This window comes from Fusarium keratoplasticum, chromosome 12, assembly GCF_025433545.1.
Source record: "Fusarium keratoplasticum isolate Fu6.1 chromosome 12, whole genome shotgun sequence".
NCBI classification, from domain to species: domain Eukaryota; kingdom Fungi; phylum Ascomycota; class Sordariomycetes; order Hypocreales; family Nectriaceae; genus Fusarium; species Fusarium keratoplasticum.
This window is the reverse complement of record NC_070540.1, coordinates 2,144,436-2,162,637: the sequence shown is the minus strand read 5'-3', so window position 1 is coordinate 2,162,637 and position 18,202 is coordinate 2,144,436. Positions and strand designations below refer to the sequence as shown.

Sequence of the window (18,202 nt, the reverse complement as noted above, 5' to 3'; positions counted from 1 at the left end):
ACCCAATGCATGGCACATGTTGAACGATCTACCTATCTATACCAAAACCGCAATTTCCTTCTTGGTGTACATCTCTTGGTAGAACAACGACCCTGCTGTCGTCTCGGAATCTGAAAAAGTAAAGTCCCATCCCGGTAGAATATCCACAATCCCCAGTCTCCGATACACCGCATGCCCCTCGTAAGTCTCCCCCGTCGGCTCTATGATGAGTCCGCACACATCATGCGGCTTTGCTGCTGGGGCCTTCAGCCACTCTTTCTTATCCTCTCCGTCTAGATATGCTTTTAGAAGCACGATACGCACACCCTCTTGTTTGACCAGATCACCAGATGATTCTGAGAGCGAGTCGAGATAGAAATCCACCTCGAGATTATCTGGCACCTCAGCCAGCAATCGAACGGGAAAGATCCAGCCCTCCACAATCAGCTTCACCACCTTTTCATCTGTGCCTGTTCTCTGTCGAACAACTCCAACCAGCCTAATATCATCAACAGAAGCTGTCCCATCCTGCCAGACCAATGGTTGATTCATACAGCACCACGACCAAGATGGAAACTCCTCTGATTTGACCGTCGGCCAGGCCGGTTTTCCTCTAACAGGCACTCTCCTCCAAGTCAAGCCGTGCCACAGGTCCGACTCCCAATGTCCATCAAGATACTTATCATGGTCTCCAAGCAGTTGGTTGATTTTGGACGTGATACCGGACAAAGCAATAAGCTTATCGCTCTGCTGGGTGAGACTTCGCTGTGAATACTCGCTTAGGATTTGATACCACTTGTCTCGAATCATTTCCACGCTGTTCCAGTCGTTCGAATGTGCCGCGTACATAGGAGACAGAGGAAGGAAATAGCTTCCAAGTGACTCCAGCGTGATTGGCGTTCGAGATGCATGTTTTCCCCACCCAGCGCGACAGCGAAACTTAACCTCATCACGGCCAATAAAGATCAGCCTTGAAGAAAGGAGCCTCTCCTGAAAGGTCCAACCGCGGCTTGCCCACGGAGAAGAAGTCGCAGGTCCCGCCTCCTCGACGTTGTTGAATGAAGGAAAGTAAAATTGGAGATGGTTAAGAGAACCCTTCCACTGGATGATGTCCTCGGCCCATGGAGGTCTATTTCTCAAGAACCCTTTCTCTGCTCCACTGGAATCAATCGGGACGATTGTGAACTGCGCCATTTCGTAGTACTGCATCATTCGCACGCTTTCATAGATCCACTCCCCAGAGTCTTGCACGATGCACAGCGCATCTATCCATATGTGAGAAGCTCCAAGGCGATGCGCAAGGGAAATGCTGTGTTGCAGTGTTTGTGGAAGGGCATCAGACCTAAAGCCCTTTGATCTCTCTGGCAGATTTGCCAAGACAGTCCTGGCATCGAAAACGACCTTGGCCGGACCCCAGCAATAGCTTAAGATGACGTATGGAATGTCCTGGTTGTTGGTCTCCTCTAGTCGTATCATCTTTTCGTCTGAAATGTTCAATAGCCTCAACGGCGCAGCAATCGTGCCTGGGTATGAGCACTCCGAGTGATGCTTGTCATGGTTTCCCACACAAGTATTCAGGTAGGTCTTGATTCTTTGGATGGACCGATCTGACAACGGATTTGGGTCTGGCATGGGCGTATAGTGACCTGCAAGCTCGTTAGCTAGCTTCGGGAAATATCTAGTCGAACAATTCACCATCCGCCCTGTGCTTGGCAAAGACATCTATAGAGTACACCTCCGTTCCCATACGAAGCTCTCCGGCCATCCGATTTGGAAGCCAGTCGTCTCGGGAGTTTGCAAACTGAACAGTCGCCAGGTCGGGATGGAACTCATTCAGCTGGAGTGTAATGCGGCCGGCGTAGTTTTGCTCTGTCGGACGCAATTGTAGTTGAGTCAAGATGACTTTTTTGAGGAAGAGACACATGTGACAACCGTTGGCGCCTGATCTATCCAGTTGCGGAAGGTCAGGTAGTTCATCCTCCAAGGTAAAATCAAGAGGAATGATTCCATATTCATCAAGATCTAGGTCGTCGCGTCCCTCGTACTGTTGCGGTGGTGGTGCGTCGACGATGGCGCTGTTGTCGAATGTGAGTCGTAAGCATCGCTGGCATAGTGTCTCGGCTCCTTTTGGCTCAACTATAGCTGGGGGCATCGTCCAAATTGAAAGCAATAGGGAGAGAGGATGCAAACAAGGTGATTATGAGTGAATGAGCTAGTCACATAAGAAACCAGGTTGTATGAGTTTGGTGTGCTGACAGTGAGCTATTTTCCTGCAGGGCACTGCCACTTGGGCGGGACTGTCGGCTCTGAGCAATCAGAACCCTGTCAAACACAGCCTCAAGATGACCAGCAGGGCCTAGGGTAGGAAGTTGCGTGGTAAGCCGTTTTGGTTTTCTTGTTGCCTTTATAATCGTAGTCGTCATTAGGCACATATACTTGATGCGAGAAGTATACATAAATAATAAAGAGTTTTGTGAAAAAGCAGGAGAGAAAGCGTAAGCATTAACCGGCGAAGAAATGTGATGATTGATGGCGAAATAAAAAATTAAGGAGTCTTGACATCAACAGGACCTTGAAGGACAAAAAGAGAGGCATAGTAATGATTGGCCTTTATTATAGATATAGATCCTCTTAAAACATTGAGTTCATTTCACTCTAATATCCTCACGTCGAATTTCGTGCTATGAATGTGCAAAAGACATTCGCTTAGCACTTGGACAGGCATTAATAGGTGTACAGCAGCGATTAGGGAGGCACTTTTTATCCTAAGTCAACCATCTCTAACATACTACAAGCCTATGAAGCTGCTTCCTACAAAATTGCAGTCACTTCGATCTCAATATCCGTCAGCCGTGGCAACTCCTTCACTGCCACACACGTTCGAACCTACCCTGTGGTTAGCACATTATGGTGTACGCCATGGATGACATACCGGTTTAACATCCTGACTCAGGACCTGCAAGTATGCCTCATTCATGGTGGCGTAGTCGGTCATGGAGGTTAGAAAGATGTTGACACGAACCTGATAATTGACGTGGGTGAGACATCAGACGATAAATATTCGCAAGTTTGTTCACCTACCACTTTGCGAAGACTGCTTCCAGCAGCTTCTAGGATCCTAGAGATATTTTTAAAAACCTGTGTCTGTCTGGATTTAGTGTGAATAGCCCGCAATTGATGGGGTAACTCACGGTGCGGTCGGCTACTGTTCCTTCAACTAGGTTCCCCGTCGCCGGATCAACGCCCGTGACACCAGACAGGAAGACCATGTTTCCAACCACCAGAGCTTGGGAGTAAAGCCCGTTGGCTGAAGTGCCCTCAGCGCGGACCTGCATGCTGTCGAGAAGAGACATTGTGGGAAGCTGGTGTGAAGAGTCTGGGATGGGACACGGCAAGGCTGAAGTAAGCGGTATTGTTGAGTGGTGAAAGCAGCGTGCTTTCAAAGTTTTCTTGCGATATGAGGTCTCTCGTGAATCGGAAATCGGGCCCGCCTCGGCAGAATACCCATCCCGGAGTCTGAACTCCTCGGCTGGACTTCTCGGGCTCTGCGGCCCGCGAACAAGACGTGCCAAGAGATACGATTGCCTAGGCCGGAACGAGAACCAAACGTAGGTAGGCGTGACAAGCTGATCGGGTTGTGGGTCCCGAAATCTCAATCGATGTAAGTTGGTTGGGTGATAGTACCCTGTGTGGCGACTATCATTTCCCAGGAGCACATTGCCGTAAGTTCCGTAACACTTGCCGAGCCTTGTAAATCTTTTGCTCTTGAGATACTGCAATGGAGGAATCCGTGATTCCGTGTAAGTAATACCGGGCCTGAATAGACGACTACATCTATGGCTTTGTTAAGCGTGAGATTATTTTGCTTTCATGGCAATATTCCACATTGAAAGGGAGATGTCATTCTACCATCGACACATTTTTGTAGACCTCTTATTGGTAAAATCTTTAATGCACACATCGTTGATACTACAACTACTTTCGTATCCATTCAAACACCCTCGCACTTACACCCCATTTTGACCAACCCTAGGCGTAATCTTCATCATAACCGGAGGTGGATACTTGACTGCGCTGACCCGAATGCCGTCTCTTACATCTTGAGAGGGATCGACGAGATCCATCTTCATAGTCATGTTAGCTTTGACAAGTTCAAGTCTTGCATCTGGCAGGGTACTCACTTCAAAATGCATCAGCAACAGTGGCAGTGTTTTCTTCATTTCCAGCCACGCAATATGAACACCAGTGCATGTTCTCTTGCCGGCGCTGAATGCAAGGAAGGCACGATCCATTTGCCGTCGTTGATCCTCACTCGCCTCCAGCCACCTCTCAGGCCTGAAAGTAGCCGAATCCTTGCCATAGACATGCTGGTCCTGGTGCACAGCATCGATCTGGCATCCTACGATGGTTCCTCCGGGAATGAACTCGCCGGCAATTGTGGCACCAGCTGGCGGCACCACTCGGTCAAGTCCCCAGGACGCGATGGGGAGAAGCCTCATAGACTCTTTGAGCACCGCATCAAGGTATGGCATCCTGTTGACCTCTGCCCACTTCGGCATTCGAGACAGCATGCCGGCGCTGAGGTTCTCATCGATCTCTTGCACAAGCTTCTCTCGCACGTCAGGATGCTTGGAGAGAAAGTACAGAGTGTATGTCAGCGTGCCGGCCGTGGTGTCAGCCCCGGCTCCAATGGTAGACATGATGATGCCCAGAATCTCGTCGTGCTGGACCAGCTGGGGGTACTTGGCCTGGCCCTCGAGAAACTTGGCACAGAGGTCCTTGTATGAGAGCTTGCTGGCATCTCTCTTGCGAGCCTCAAGCATGCGGTTTGCGACCTTGGCCAGCGGGCTGTCGCCTACTCCCTTGAGCGTGGTGGCCAGTCGGCTTTTGTTGAAGAGGTAGTCAGCACTTGGGACGGCACCCCAGTGACCCCAGTGATCGAAGCGAGCCATGACAGCAGCGAGCGTGCCGTCAATGTCGTTGCCGTTGGCCAGCAACCCAAGAGAATCGCTGAAAGCAATCCGGATCAGCATGTCCATGGCGAAGAATTGCAGCCACTCGCCAATATCGGTTTCTTGCAGTCTAGATAGGACCTTGATGAGATCTTGTCCCGTCGCCTCGATTGAGTCTTCATAGTCGAGGAGAGAGTTCGTGGTAAAGGCTCGGCCGACTGACTTGCGCACCGCCGTGTGTTGAGCCTCTCCCATACCAATGATGCTAGGGACAGCACGATTCTTGCTCACGGGTATGGCGCCGTAGTAGGATGGCCCCTTATGCCAGGTCGGGTTTGTGCTGTAGACAATGGGCACGGCGGCCGGGTCGCTGATGCTGACATGATTGGGCCCGATGCGTACGAGCTTGCCGTGCTTTTGATGTAGTGCAAGCAATCTCTGGGTGTGGCCTTTGGCGTTTTGTGATCGGTATCTCCAGAAGTCGGTGAACTTGGCAGCAAAGGGACCTGGGATGCTCGACAGACGAAGATATATGGTAAAGAGGTGCACTAGCAACAGGCAGCTCCCCAGCCCGAGGGCGAAGATGATCATGACGGGCATTTTCAACTGGAACAACTGACAGTTGATTTCATCAGAATTGAGTAGTTGGAATTGCTTAGATATTGATAACAGCCTTCACCGTCTAGAGCCCTTTATCAAGACATGGCTGAGACATTCAAGGCTTAGCCCAACGACACTCAACACACTCCCTGGCGTCCTCGGGTCTCTCATCCCGGCATCCTGGTCCCTTCCCGCAGATGGCGGAAGGGGCTGATGAGACCCATCGGGATGTGGAACCCGATGATAACGGCGTCAGACAAGGCGTTCCCCCCCACGCAGCCACGATAACATCAAGTGACGCGCAGCAAATGCGGGGTAATCAACCTTATCTCTACGACCCGTGTTAAATCCGGGCGTCATTCTGCTTTAGGAAATAGGGCCAAGAATAGCCGGATATCGTGGTTCGACTGTCCCGAGGAACTTCTCCGCAGTGACTTCGTTTCCCCTCGTCATCTCCCATCCTGGACCCATCACGCCAGCCCGCGCCGAGATGATCACATCAAGACATCGCTCATCGCTGGATGTACTCAAGAGGTCGGCGAAGGCGTGCAACAGATGTCGGAAGAGACGAACCAAGTGCATCGGGGATCCGCCTTATCCGTGCATTGCTTGTAGTGACTCGGGACATGTCTGCGTTTACACAGAATCCGAGAAGAGGGTCACAGTGACCGAGAGCTACCTCCTCGAGCTCCAGGCTCAAGCGCGAAGGGGAAACACGAGCCGCGATGCCGTCGCCGACATGACAGACGCGTCCAGTCAGGACATCGAGCTGGGGTTCACCGGCACTGATAACTGGGTCCTCGGGAGTTCTGGGCAATATCGTACGTTGTGTAGAATCACAAGCATGTGGGATGCTTGTAGCAGGGCTGATATAGTGGTCAGACTTTATGGGCAACTCCTCATCGACGTACATCGCCAACAGGCTGAACCCAACGGCCGAGACGCTGGCATGGCACAAATATCCCCATCATGAGGATACCGCCTGGCTCCGGCGCTCAAACAGCCCTGAGATACCACCGCTGCCGCCCTTTGAGACTGCGGAGCGACTGTACCGGGCGCAGCATGCCTACATCGGCACGATATTCGCCTTCCTCAGCGATGCCGCCTTCCATGAGCGGCTTGAGCAGGTGTATGCCCGAGCTCCGGACCCCAAAGATCGCGAGGAGCGTCTTATTTACTGTCAAATCCTGCTCGTCTTAGCATTTGGGCAGATGTACTCGATCAATCAGTGGGTTGGCAAGCAAGGGCCTCCCGGGTTTGACTACTTCAAACATGCGCTCGATTTTCTGCCGAATTTGTACGAAGAAGGCTCCATACTCTTTATCGAGGTGTTGAGCTATGTGGCGTACTTTATGCAGACCATCAATAGGAGAGATGCCGCCTACATAATGATTGGTATTGCATTGAGGATGGCCATTTCGCTTGGGCTGCACCAGGAGGTCTCGGATCAGGATATTGATAGCGACACTAGGGAGCACAGAAGACGTGTCTGGTGGTCTACATACAGCATGGAGAGGCTGCTCTGCGTCACCTCGGGTCATCCACTATCCATTCAAGACGAGGACATTGACCTTCTTCTCCCAAGCCCAATGGCTGGTGAGGATGAGTACACCTCCTCTGTCCTCAAATCCTACACGGAGCTATCGCAGATTCAAGGCATCATCGGAGAAAAGATCTATCGGAAGAAGCAAAAGTCTGGCCTCGACTTATCGGCCTGTGTGCAGCACATTATGAAGAGGCTGTCGTCCTGGTTTGACCAGCTCCCGTCGGCCATGCGTTCAAATCCCCCGGACTCAGGGGCCCCGCCGAGCCGAGAAGTTGTTTCGACCTACCTCCACTATCACCACTGCATCAACATGACGGCCCGTCCCATTCTTCTGTACGCGGTGCAGAGGCAACTAGCCCCCAGTACGCAGAACCCCAGCATGGCTCGGTGGGAAGACGGTTTGTCACCAGACATCGTCCATGTCATTGACAGAGCGATATCCGCCGCGAGGTCCAGTGCTTCGATCCTCAGCGCTGCTGCCAGGTACAACCTTGTCGGTAAGTTCAAGGAAGAGGAAAAAGGGATAGTAGCGTGGCATGACTGACTGATGATAGCAACATATGGTTTCATAGACGGGGAGCAGGCCTTCTCGGCTGCCTTACTCCTGGTAATGGTCAACATTGCCTTTCCGTACAAGGAAGTGGATGCTTCTGCGATGGATATGGCCCTCGATGTGTTGCAGATGATGGCTGAGAAAGGAAACGCCTACATCAGGGCCTGCCACTCTCTGCTGACCAAGATCCGAAGCACCATCAAGCCCAAGGATCCGTCGAAGGCGGGAAACGCGGATGAGGTTAGCCAAGCACAGGTGCTTGAGTCGAGCTCAATTCTGCCAGGGCTGGCTCAAGATGAGAACCAGCCATTTAGCCTGGAGTTTGAAGGGGATCCCGCGTTGTGGGCCGAAGTCCTTGAGTCGATTGACATTGATATGGATAGGCAATGGGTTGAGACGGCATTGCGGAGGGGGCAGCAGTTAGACACGTGAAATAGCATGACCTCTAGAGGGCAATGAATACAAAACGGATTGGCCAATGAAACACCTACTATATTGGCTAGAGTTGATGAAATTTTCGTGTCTAGTGTTGACTGGTGATGACGAAAGACACTCTGTAGTGCAGAATTCTACTCGATGGCTCCTAGCAATGTACGAGCTTTGTGGAACAGTGCGTTTATGACTGGCATTTTCTTTGGATTCAAGTTTGAACGCTGTCACTATGTTTCAACTTCGGTCTTTATGACTGATCTTGGGAATTATTCTCCCTGAGAATGGAAGGCAGTGCAAAATTTTCACTACATTCTAAGATGACAACCAAGATAAAGACTCAATCGATATAATTACAAAACAGAAATTGAGTTAAACTCCTTGTAACTAGACCTCCTTAGTTCCATAGCCGCCGCCACCAGGTGTCATGATAACAACCCTATCTCCAACCTTCATGGGCACACTGCCCTTTCCACCCATGTTGACCTTCCGAGCCAGACCGGTATACTTATCCATCGTGAGCCAAAGGTTCAGGCCAGCAGCACCCGCCTCTCCGCCTTCCATGCCGTAGGGCCGATGCACACGCCGCTCCGAGAGGATGGAGCACTGGACCGGAGCCAGGAACTCGATCTCTCTCGCCACTCCATCTCCTCCCCGGTTACGTCCCTCACCACCTGTCGCTTCCCGAAGCTCGAAGCGGCGGAGGATGCAAGGGTACCTCTTCTCTAGAATCTCGGGGTCCGTAATGCGCGTGTTTGTCATGTGAACGTGCACACCGCTCTCTCCAACCCAGTTGTCGCCGGCACCGGCACCACCAGCAATGGTCTCGTAGTATCCGAAGCCCGGGACAAACTCACCAGTCTCCTCATCGACTTTGCCGTCAATGCCGAAGGTCAGGTTGTTGAGACAGCCCTGTGAGGCGGCACAAGCGTGAAGAGCCTTGAGTACGACGTCGGTGACACGTTGGCTGGTTGTGACGTTGCCACCCACGACAGCAGCGGCACCCGTCGGGCTGAGAATACTGGGCTTGGGGATTCTGATGTCCACGGGGCTCAAGCAGCCTTGGTTCAGAGGGATGTCAGACTTGATCATGCATCGCAGTGCATAGATGATGGCTGAGTTGGTGATGGCCTCGGGGGCGTTGATGTTACCGCGGACTTCAGGTCCAGTACCAGCAAAGTCAAACACAGCTGAGCCTTCCTCATCGATGGTGATCTTGAGCTTGATGGGTGTACCGTCATCCATAAAGTCCAGCGCCTCTAGGGGCTTGCCCCCGTACCGATGGTACATGTCCTTGAGGAGATTCCGCACAGCCAATTCGGCAGTTCTCTGGATCTCGAACATATACATCTGGACTGTCTCGAGGCCGTACTCATCGATCAGGTTCTGGATCAGCGCGATACCACGTGCGTTGGCGGCTATCTGGGCCTTGAGATCTGAGATGTTGTCGCTGATGTTCCGACTTCCCGAGCAGCCCTCGTACTGGGAGGGGATATCCAGGAACAACTCGCGCATGCGAGTCTCGTTGAAGACGCCGTCCGAGACAACCTTTTCGGACTCGATGGCAGCTCCCTCCTGCCACAGCTCAGTTGAGTTGGGAGGCATGGATCCAGGAAGGATTCCGCCGACTAGACACGTGTTAGCGGTCATGAAACAAATGAGATAAGGTGGGAGGGGCATCACTTACTATCGGCGTGATGACCGCGAGACGCGACATAAAAGATGATCTGATCGGTACCCTGTTTGAACACGGGCGTCACAACCGTCACGTCGGGCAGATGGGTACCTCCAGAGACAGGATGGTTCGAAACCAAGACGTCGCCGTCCTTGAGCTTTCCCAGCCACCGCTTGTGTTGATAGCGGACGGCAAACTGCATGGACCCGAGATGGACGGGAACGTGGGGCGCATTGGCGACAAGGCCGCCGTCAGGGGAGAACAGGGCACAGGAAAAGTCGAGGCGCTCCTTGATGTTGGTCGACACGGCCGTCTTTTGGAGGGTTCTACCCATCTGCTCCGCCACTGACATGAACCGATGACCGAAGATGGACAGTCGAACGGGATCGACCTGCGAAGAGTATGTGGCCTCTCGAGGGGCCGACTCAAGGTCGATGAGAACGCAGGTGTCGAGCACATGGACGACCGCGTTGGGGGAAACAACGATGGTCTGTGTTTCATCGATGATGACGGCAGGCCCGTGAAGCTTGACATTGGAGCCGAGCTCCCGCAACTGATGGACAGGGGTCTTGATGAATCCCGACTCCGAGTCGAAGTAGACATCCGTAAACTGCGAGGGAGTCGGAGCGTCCTTAATATTGGCTTCCTTGAGTTGTTTCAAGGGACTCTTCTCGGAGGCCTTGTTGGCCGAGGCGATGGTCCGAACACGGACGTCGTCAACGAGGATAGGTCGCTCAAATGTAAAGTTGAACTCGCGTCGGTGCCTCTCGACAAAAGCCGAGGCGAAATCACCGTCGTCGGGCTTGAGGATCATCAGACTCGTGTCGGATCCTTCGTACCTCATGTTGAGGAATATCTCATGCCGGAGCTGGCCCTTGGTGAAGCCCTGAGTGCCGAGTTGCTTAGTGGAGCGGTCCATCAGGCCTTGCAGCTTGAGGTCGATGGTCTCCTCAGAGCCGATGTACTGGGCTGCCATTGGCTCCTGTGCCTCTTGGACGATCTCGGCAAGGGCAAGGCCGTACGCCGACAAGATAGATGAGTACTTGTGGATGATGATACGCGAGATGCCAAGCGAGGCCGCCACATTGCATGCATGCTGACCACCAGCGCCACCAAAGCAGGCCAAGTGATGTGAGGATGTCTCGAAGCCACGGGCTTCGGTCAGGTTGCGGATCGGCCGCGTCATTGACTCGTCCGCAACCTTGAGGAAGCCCAAAGCCACCTGCTCTGGGGTCAGACGGGCCTGGCCATGCTCCGTGTTGATCTTGTCCGTCAGCTCCTGGAACAGCTTCTTGGTGATGTCGCGGTCAAGAGGCTGGTCCTCATTGGGTCCGAAGATCTTAGGGAAGTACTCGGGAAGGAGACGGCCAAGGAACAGGTTGGCATCAGTGACGGTCAGAGGACCGCCCTTGCGGTAGCAGGCCGGGCCTGGATGGGCCGAGGCGGACTCGGGACCAACCATAAAGAGACCGTTTCTCCAAGAAAGGATAGAGCCGCCACCAGCAGCTACTGTATTGATATCGAGCTGCGGAGCCTGGATGCTAACACCTGAAATGCTAGAGGAAAAGGTGTGATCGAGATGGCCGTCAAATCGCGACACATCAGTTGAGGTACCACCCATGTCGAAGCCAATGATGGGAACCCGAGCCTCTTCATCCCAGCTCGTCGAGGCATAGCCAACAACACCGGCAGCAGGGCCCGAAAGGATGGCCTTGAGACCACTGAACTTGCGAAAGTCAACCAGGCCACCATCTGACTGCATGAACTCGACACGACAGCCATGTGATCCGGCCAGGCCACCCTCAAAGTTGGCTGAGATTGAGTCGATGTACGACTTGATGACAGGGGTTAGGTAGGCATCTGCCGTGGCTGACATGCCTCTTGGGACAACCTTGATCATTGGCTGTAGCTGTGATGAGAGCGCCACCGAGAAGCCCATCTTACTGGCTATCTCACCGACCTTGAGCTCGTGGTCGGGGCACGCGAAAGAGTTGATGAGGGCGACGGCGATGGAGCCATAGCCTTGGTCCTTGAGGACCTGCAGGTTGGCCACCAGGCTCTCTGTATCAAGCTCCTGGGCGACATGATACTTCTCGCCGGTGATGCCGTCGATCTCACGCAGGGTTGACAGAGCCTCCCGGGACGAGCGGGGATGGGACGGGATAATGCGCTCATCCACCTCGACCACGGTCTCGAACAAGACATCGGGTCGCCTGGCGGAGAGGTCAAAGATATCCGGGCGGGCCTGGTTGCCGATGCGCAGGAGGTCCTTGAAGCCCCTGGTGGTCAGGAGGGCCGACTTCATGCCCTTGCGCTCAAGCAGAGCGTTGGTGGCAACCGTAGTGCCCATGCGCAGACACTCGATATTGTCTAGCCGCAGCGGCTGGCCCCGGGGCAGAGATGCACCCGTGGCGGCCTCAAGAACCCTTCGGATACCCTCGGTTGGAGCATCCTTGTAGTTGGCAGGGTCGACTGATAGGAGCTTGAGGACAATGTCGGATCTGCCGGGGACGATGGCGTGCACGTCTGTGAATGTGCCACCACGGTCGATGGAGATGGTGATTTTTCTGTCTGGAATTGACCCCATGTTGTGGTTTTGTGAAAGAGCTTGTGTGTTAATGTTGTTTGATGCTCTTCTGAAGCCAGATCCTTTGACCAGAAGCACGTTTCTAAATACCCTTCTGAGCCGTCTTTTGCGGAGGCTCAAGTCCGTGGTTCTTGGGCGTCACTGCGGATTTCCGAGGCTCTCTCAGATCTAGAGTTTGGATGTATCATGCTCCAGGTTCCCCGGAGTTACGGATCTCTCTGTGCATTGTGTCATGTTCCATCTGCCGCGGCTGAACCCATGTCGATAGGAGTGAGATCCCGGGGGCGCTATGAGATATCGGGACCCACTATCCGATGGAGACGACCGAAGACGGCGTCGGGGACCCGTCACCACCCGGAACGACTCCAAGTCAGCGCCAAGCCCTCACAGAAGCTAGGGATTGATCTGGCTATCTAATCTTATCCCCGCAGTGCAAGGCGAACCGTGTAATTGGGAGAGCCAGTCTTATCTCCCGACCCCAGACTTCTCAATCCCGGGTAGCTATCTCTCGTGGCTGGTATCTACGCGAGCTTGGCAATGCGCCTTGTGACAGTCGAGTAACATAGCCGACTGGTAGAACGGCGGTTGTGTAGTTAAAAAGCATCAATTCCGACCGGGGACAAGGAAATGTTGTTCCTCTCTGGCTTTGCTGACTGCAACCCCCATCCCTCAAGTTTCCGTCGCCAACCCGTTACTTCGTTCTAGTGTAAAGATGACCGACAAGATGCAGTTCAAAGATGAACCCCAGACCCCAACCTCTGACATCGCCAATGGGTCCATCATTGGAAGAGATGTTGACTGGACGCCCGAGGAAGAGGCTGCTGTCAGACGCAAGTTTGATTTTACCATCACGCCCTTAGTGACTTTGCTGTATATGCTCTGTGCCATTGACAGGTAGTGTAGTCTCTGTCTTGCACGGCGACATGACATCGCTAACAGTACCTAGGGCCAATGTCGGGTTGGTTATTCTCAGCTATTTCCTCACAAATGATAGTGAGCTGACACACATACAAGCAACGCTCGCATTGAGGGCATGAGTGATGAACTCAACCTCGTCGGCTACCGATATAACATTCTCTTGACTGTCTTCTTCATTTTCTACTTGGCGTACGTCGCTTACATCTCGCATTTTCCAATGACCTCGATTTACTGACATTTGCCAGCGTGGAGATCCCTAGCAATGTCATTCTCAAGAACGTTGGCCCTCGATGGTATTGTAAGCATGCCTCCACATGTTCGGCGAGATTGGAGAATCTAATAGAGATCCAGTGCCCGCCCTTGTCTTTTGCTTCGGAATGGTCTCTCTCTGCACCGCCTTTGTCGAGTCGTACGCTTCGATGCTTGTCGTCAGAGCTATCCTGGGCATCTTTGAAGGTGGCGCCATGCCTGGAACGGCCTTCTTCCTGAGCTGCTTCTACAAGAAGACTGAGCTATTCTTCCGCATGAGCATCTTCATCGCGTCTAGTTCCCTGGCTAGCTCGTTTGGTGGCCTCCTGGCTGCGGGGCTTTCGTAGGTCATCCTGTTTTTTTTCACTCTAGGCGTAGCTAACCGTCGTAAAGCAAGATTCCACCCTGGGGAGCTAGTGCCATGCTCATCCATCGGTGGAGGAATATCTTCTTCTTTGAAGGCTTGGTTAGTTGCTATCATAGAACTTGAGCCACTGTCTAACATTGGAAACCGCTAGATCACCGTCCTCGTTGCTGCGGTTGCTCCATTCTTGATGCCCCAGAGCCCCGGAACATACAAGTTCTTGACTGACCGACAACGCTACATTGCCGCAGAGCGTCTCCTGCGCGAGAATGCCAACGTATGTCTGCATCGAGAATATTACAGACCAGATCTGACTTTCCACAGGTCCGTGAAGAAAAGGTCACCTGGAAGCATGTGCAGCGTGCCATCTTCAACATCCACACCAACGTCTGCGCCTGGTGTTTCTTCTGCACCAACAGTGCCGTTCAAGGCTTTGGAGCTTTCATCCCGACTATCCTCCGCGAATTTGGTTGGACTTCGACCGAGGCCCAGCTCAAGTCGGTACCTCCGTATCTCGTGGCGTGCTGTGTTACCATTGCCCTCGGCTACCTGAGTGACCGAACCAACAAGAGAGGCATCTTTATGGCTGGCATTCTGCCCTGCTCTATTATTGGTTTCTCTATCCTGAGGTTCTCGACCAACACAGATGCCAAGTACGCCGCTGTCTTCCTCAACGCCATCGCTTGCTTTGGAGCTAGTAGTGGATTCCTCAGCTGGGGAATCAACAATGCCGGTAGTCCAGCCGTGGCGGCTGTTGCCGGTGGCTACATGGTCATGGTGGGAAGTATGGGAGGTGTCTTGTCTACGTGAGTGAACCCCCCATCTATAAATGTTCCCGAACTGACCTGCTTCGTCAAGTTGGACTTATCTATCGCGTGACTCCCCGCTCTTCCACACCGGTCACACCATCAACCTGTCTCTTCAGTGCTTCTGCTTCTGTCTGGCTTGCTTCGGCCTTGCCCACTGCGTCTACGACAACAAGCTTCGTGCTAGGGGCGGAAGAGACGACAGGATTCAGGGACTCACCGAGGAGGAGAAGCTGGCACTTGGTCACCGAAACCCGGAGTTCCGCTATATGGAGTGAGAGGATGGCTTGTTCTGATTCGTCATGTGCAACCGAGAGGGGAGGGCTTTGAGTATCGGACCAACCTATGTAATCGGGGCTGGGATCGCGTATGATACATATCAGCCCTCGTTGAACTCCTCAAGCACATGTTATTTTTAACCACAATTTATATGCAACACTATCCGCGTGTATTCTATTTCCGTGTCGTCTTCGTGATTCAACAAGGTACAGATTGTACTCGTGACTCTGACGTCTTTGTTCTTCTCAAGCCATCTGATTAGGATTCAACATTTTGTTCCATAGATGGTATCACATTATTCTTACACATATCAATAATTAGGTATAGAATTAAGAGACCTCAACGCTGCTATTCATGTCCTGCGCACTTGGCGAGCGAGCCATATCTCCGTGTTGGACGGAGGTTGTACCCGCGTCCAAACCGGTTCCATCAAACAGCCTGGATGTTCCATCTGCCTCGGTTCTTCAACTCTCAATCGGCCATAGCAATTGCCTTTGTTGATCGGGTCGTTGCTGGCTATCGGTAGAGGTCCCTCTCGGGTCCCACAACCCGAGCCAGTAACAGTATGCCACCCTCCAGAAAGGGCTCCTCCTGTTCCGAGTTCCGAGGCGATGACAGTAAACCTTTTACAGATAGGGTGTATAGGGTGTTTGGGGCCGCGCAGGGGAATCTCCGGCATTCCCCGATCAAGACATGGATTTGGCGGCTTCGGCTGTCCGTCTCTTGCAGCACAGTCCTTTCTGATTTCGGGATCTACATATTCGTCCGTCACTGAGGCTCTTCTGACAACAGTCTTGGTCAAAGAGTTCAAGTGCTGGCAATATCCAATACCCACAGTATCAATCTACCCTTTGAGCTATTCAACCCTCTCCTTGTTCTCAAAGTTTGGTAGGGGCAATTTGTCTCTAAAATGGATTTCCAGACCCTTAACCATACTCTGAAAGAGTCGGTCAGTTCGATACGCCTGATTTATAACATGGCTCTCCTCGAACCTCTTTCCACCATTGTTTCTTTCCTCATTCTCATTAGCACTGTGAGCTACCTTACAGGATGGAAACCCTGGGCTCGGAGCAACAAACACGATGCCGACATACTCCTTACGGTCGAGGAAGAAAACGCAAGAGATATCATCACCACAATGGATAAGACAGGCAAGAACTGCGTCGTCTTCTATGGGTCGCAGTCTGGCAACGCTGAAGACTACGCCACTCGACTGGCCCAGGAAGGGAAGAGCTGCTACGGTTTGGAGACGATGGTTGCTGATCTTGAGGACTATGACTACGACAACCTGGACATGTTCCCTCGGGACAGCGTGGCCATTTTTGTCCTTGCAACGTACGGGGAGGGCGAGCCCACGGACAACGCCGTCGATTTCTACAGATGTGTCACCGACGCTACCTTCTCCGACGATCGAAGCCCACCACTGGGTAACCTCAGGTACATCATTTTTGGCCTGGGAAACAGCACGTACGAGCACTATAATCTGATGGGAAGAAAGGTCAACAAGATGCTTGAGAGTCTGGGGGCTCAGAGAATCGGCCAAGCCGGAGAGGGCGATGACGGCTCAGGAACCCTGGAGGATGCCTTTCTCACATGGAAGGACGGTATGTGGACTGCTCTTGCCAACCACATGGGCTTGCATCAGAGGGAAGCGGTCTACGAGCCCGTCTTTAAGATTGCCAAAGAGACTGGGTTAGCCACTGCCTCCCCTGAAGTCTACACGGGCGAGCCCAACGACATGCATCTCAAGGGAGTCATCAAAGGCCCTTTCAACACCCAGAACCCATACATCGCGTCCGTTACAAAGTCTATGGAGCTCCTTTCCGGCACCAATCGGAACTGTCTACACCTAGAAATTGATATTAGGGGCTCCGGCCTCGCATATCAAACCGGTGATCATATCGCCGTCTGGCCGATGAACGCGACTCACGAAGTTGACGAGTTCCTACACGTCGTCGGCCTAGAGGGGCAGAACGACGCCGTTATTCGCATTGAACCAATCGACTCAACGACCAAAGTCCCTTTCCCCACGCCTACCACCTTCGACGCCATCGTCCGCTATCGGCTGGAAATTTGTGCGCCGGTGTCTCGCCAGTTCCTTAGCAGGCTAGTTGCTTTTGCGCCAAACAAAGCAGCAGAGACAGAGATATCCAAGCTCGCCCAAGACAAGGCCTACTTCCATGAAAAAGTCGGCAAGATGCAATACAATCTATTCAGGACGCTCAACATCGCCAGCGGTGGTGACAGGTGGGCTAGGATACCGTTGTCACTATTGATCGAGGGCCTCCCGAAACTTCAGCCTCGCTATTACTCCATCTCCTCGTCTTCTCTAGCGCAGCCCGACACCATCTCAATTACGGCGGTTGTGGAGAACCAGGGCATCCCTGGCCGAGCAGATCCCTTCAAAGGAGTCTCGACCAACTACCTCCTCGCAATAAAAAACCATCAGGATGGTGACGCGAAGGCCGGTTCGCTATACGAGCTAATGGGTCCAAAGAGAAGATACGGCGGCGTGTGTTTGCCAATTCATGTTCGCTCATCTAACTTCAGGTTGCCTTGCGATCCCTCAAAGCCAGTCATCTTGATTGGCCCAGGCACCGGCATCGCTCCCATGCGTGCATTCATCCATGAGCGTGCACGATTGGCAGCCCTGGGTCAACCGGTCGGGCGCACGCTTCTCTTCTTTGGGTGTAGGCGCCGGAGTGAGGACTACCTGTACGAATCTGAGTGGGAGGTACGTAGAACCCCGGGCCTCTACTTAAACAGATGCTAACGCCGTAGCAGGACCTCAAGAAAATACCGAAATTCGACTTTGAGGTTGTGACGGCATTCTCTCGAGAAGGGCCCACCAAGGTATATGTTCAGCATCGACTGAAGGAACGGGCTTCCGAGGTCAACAGGCTCCTGGAGGAGGACGCAAGCGTCTACGTTTGTGGCGATGCCGCAAACATGGCCATTGCGGTGAAAGAAGTCCTGGTCCAGGTCGTCTCTGGGCAGCGACAAGTCCCCAAGGCCACGGCCGAGAACATCCTGAAAGCTATGAAGGCCTCTAGAAGATATCAGGTGCGTATTAGTGTCCTCTGTGTTCTCAAATATCACGGGCTGATGAATATTGCAGGAAGATGTATGGTAAGTAGTTAAGGATGATCTATCAGGTGTCTTCTGGCAATAGTCCCTTGGCCCAGGGCACTATAAGTCTGGCGAGAGCAGTGGATTTGAAGCGACTTCATGCGTGGCGGTATGAAGCAGTGGTAGAATTAACTAA

The 18,202-nt window shown here is 52.8% G+C and overlaps 7 protein-coding genes across 7 annotated transcripts; 3 read left to right on the top strand and 4 right to left on the bottom strand.

The window, feature by feature from the left end:
• Window positions 1–36: 36 nt before the first annotated feature.
• Window positions 37–2,131, bottom strand: NCS57_01432700 (HET domain-containing protein; the record flags this gene model as incomplete). The annotated part of the gene is made up of 2 exons (XM_053063932.1): window positions 37–1,625; window positions 1,675–2,131. 2 exons carry the CDS (start codon window positions 2,129–2,131, stop codon window positions 37–39), a joined length of 2,046 nt encoding a protein of 681 aa, XP_052907265.1.
• A 659-nt stretch (window positions 2,132–2,790) lies between these two features.
• Window positions 2,791–3,332, bottom strand: NCS57_01432600 (uncharacterized protein; the record flags this gene model as incomplete). Its single annotated transcript, XM_053063931.1, has 4 exons — window positions 2,791–2,865; window positions 2,912–3,001; window positions 3,061–3,123; window positions 3,171–3,332. The coding sequence occupies 4 exons, from the start codon at window positions 3,330–3,332 to the stop codon at window positions 2,791–2,793; spliced, it is 390 nt and encodes a 129-aa protein (XP_052907264.1).
• Window positions 3,333–3,986: 654 nt separating this feature from the next.
• On the bottom strand, window positions 3,987–5,522 carry NCS57_01432500 (uncharacterized protein; the record flags this gene model as incomplete). Its single annotated transcript, XM_053063930.1, has 2 exons — window positions 3,987–4,103; window positions 4,161–5,522. The coding sequence occupies 2 exons, from the start codon at window positions 5,520–5,522 to the stop codon at window positions 3,987–3,989; spliced, it is 1,479 nt and encodes a 492-aa protein (XP_052907263.1).
• A 499-nt stretch (window positions 5,523–6,021) lies between these two features.
• Window positions 6,022–8,062, top strand: NCS57_01432400 (Zn(2)-C6 fungal-type domain-containing protein; the record flags this gene model as incomplete). Its single annotated transcript, XM_053063929.1, has 3 exons — window positions 6,022–6,352; window positions 6,414–7,574; window positions 7,632–8,062. The coding sequence occupies 3 exons, from the start codon at window positions 6,022–6,024 to the stop codon at window positions 8,060–8,062; spliced, it is 1,923 nt and encodes a 640-aa protein (XP_052907262.1).
• A 384-nt stretch (window positions 8,063–8,446) lies between these two features.
• On the bottom strand, window positions 8,447–12,321 carry NCS57_01432300 (uncharacterized protein; the record flags this gene model as incomplete). Its single annotated transcript, XM_053063928.1, has 2 exons — window positions 8,447–9,687; window positions 9,747–12,321. 2 exons carry the CDS (start codon window positions 12,319–12,321, stop codon window positions 8,447–8,449), a joined length of 3,816 nt encoding a protein of 1,271 aa, XP_052907261.1.
• Window positions 12,322–13,033: 712 nt separating this feature from the next.
• Window positions 13,034–14,936, top strand: NCS57_01432200 (MFS domain-containing protein; the record flags this gene model as incomplete). The annotated part of the gene is made up of 9 exons (XM_053063927.1): window positions 13,034–13,215; window positions 13,268–13,279; window positions 13,336–13,428; window positions 13,485–13,537; window positions 13,591–13,831; window positions 13,882–13,954; window positions 14,007–14,129; window positions 14,177–14,658; window positions 14,711–14,936. The coding sequence occupies 9 exons, from the start codon at window positions 13,034–13,036 to the stop codon at window positions 14,934–14,936; spliced, it is 1,485 nt and encodes a 494-aa protein (XP_052907260.1).
• Window positions 14,937–15,847: 911 nt separating this feature from the next.
• On the top strand, window positions 15,848–18,078 carry NCS57_01432100 (NADPH--cytochrome P450 reductase; the record flags this gene model as incomplete). Its single annotated transcript, XM_053063926.1, has 2 exons — window positions 15,848–17,671; window positions 17,722–18,078. 2 exons carry the CDS (start codon window positions 15,848–15,850, stop codon window positions 18,076–18,078), a joined length of 2,181 nt encoding a protein of 726 aa, XP_052907259.1.
• Window positions 18,079–18,202: the final 124 nt, after the last annotated feature.